Source organism: Melampsora larici-populina (genome assembly GCF_000204055.1).
Source record: "Melampsora larici-populina 98AG31 unplaced genomic scaffold MELLAscaffold_5, whole genome shotgun sequence".
Lineage (NCBI taxonomy): Eukaryota > Fungi > Basidiomycota > Pucciniomycetes > Pucciniales > Melampsoraceae > Melampsora > Melampsora laricis-populina.
Genome location: NW_006768769.1, coordinates 320,842 through 322,281, shown reverse-complemented (window position 1 = coordinate 322,281; position 1,440 = coordinate 320,842). Strand labels below are relative to the sequence as shown.

Below are 1,440 nucleotides of genomic sequence, written 5' to 3'. Positions count from 1 at the left end.
TACCCACTCTGGACTTGCCTCAGCCAGAGCCTGCTGAGCCAAACCATCCTCGATAATCAGTGGGCCAAACTTGAACCCCTCACATCATCTTTGTGTATCTTGTGTCGCCTTGAGTTCCATCTAACCCCCCCGTGTTTCAGATCTAATGGACCTCCATTGTTAACCTCACTCCCGAAACCATCTCATTTGATTTTTGGTTTATTTGTCTCAACCCAACCCTCGGCCCGTGTGACAGATCTTTGGTTGGTGTTTGTTGCCGCGACGCGAGTCCCAAACATGTTATACTTTCATTGGGGTTCACGTGGTGACAGATTTCTTTCTTCACGATCTTTTCCTCGATGCTCATTTATGTCTATAAATACTACGTTTGCAATCCAAGCCAGAGTACCACCCCATCCTGCTTATCAATTTGAGTCATTGCTCTCTTCGTACAAAAACATTCCCCAAGAGAATATTGAAAACCACTTCTGCTCGTTTGCACTTCTGCTCGTTTTTCAATCATCGAGTGATCAAGGGCCCATCTGGCAATTACAAAATGACGTCTTCTAATACTTGTTCGTGGCATTTTAATTCACCATATCGCGCTTAGCGACTGACAATGCCATCGACGTAGACTTTGAATCCCTCTCCGCTGATCCCTCCAACCCCAGTTGGAAATGTTTGGTTTGTGACCGGACCATGAAAAACCATTTTCGGCACTCCCAAACCCCCAAACACCTGGAGGCTGTCGCTAGGTTCGAAGCCCATGTCGCGGCACAACATGCCATTCTGCCCGGGATAAATGCCGGAAACCCACCTTCACCAGCTGCAACCAATCATCAGTTGGAACTCCTGGATGACGAAACCTCCAACCACGACTCTGACCCTCCAGAACGGCCACCGACCCCAATATCATACCTCCGCGCCCTGGAAATGGCAGAAATCACTTACGCCTCGAGTGATGAAGACTCTGACCTAGAAGCGGACGTCCACAAGATAGCAGAGGCGTTCTGGGCAATGGAGGCAGAAGACGGAGCCAGAGATGATGAGCTGCTCGATGACACGGCCCTGGAAACTCATGCCCGTGCCGTACCCGAGTCCTCTGAATGGTATCCTTTTAAAAGAAAAGAAGTGAGTCCCACCATTGGTTTGGCGAGTTCAGGTGGGGTATGAGCTCACCCATTCCATGCTTCCCAGCACGCTGTTGCTTTGTTGATCATCGGTTCAACTCGAAGTATATTGTCTCGATCTCAATACCACCGGATCCAATCCATTCTGCGAATATGTCATATTGATCTTCCCGAATGGGGAGCACTGAGGGCGTTAAGTAAGCAAATGAAGAAAAACTTTGGCCTTGAAATATCGGAACGCACAAGTCCCCACGGCCACCCACTCTTTGGTCTTAAAGTGCAGACTATCATCAGTAACGTGTGTTTTCTTTACTTACTTACTTACTGCCTG

General features: G+C 48.4%; 1 protein-coding gene across 1 annotated transcript; it reads left to right on the top strand.

Annotated features, from left to right (window-relative positions):
- Positions 1-678: 678 nt before the first annotated feature.
- MELLADRAFT_93401 (uncharacterized protein) lies at positions 679-1,152 on the top strand (the record flags this gene model as incomplete). Its single annotated transcript, XM_007406226.1, has 1 exon — positions 679-1,152. One exon carries the CDS (start codon positions 679-681, stop codon positions 1,150-1,152), a length of 474 nt encoding a protein of 157 aa, XP_007406288.1.
- Between the last annotated feature and the right edge of the window lie 288 nt (positions 1,153-1,440).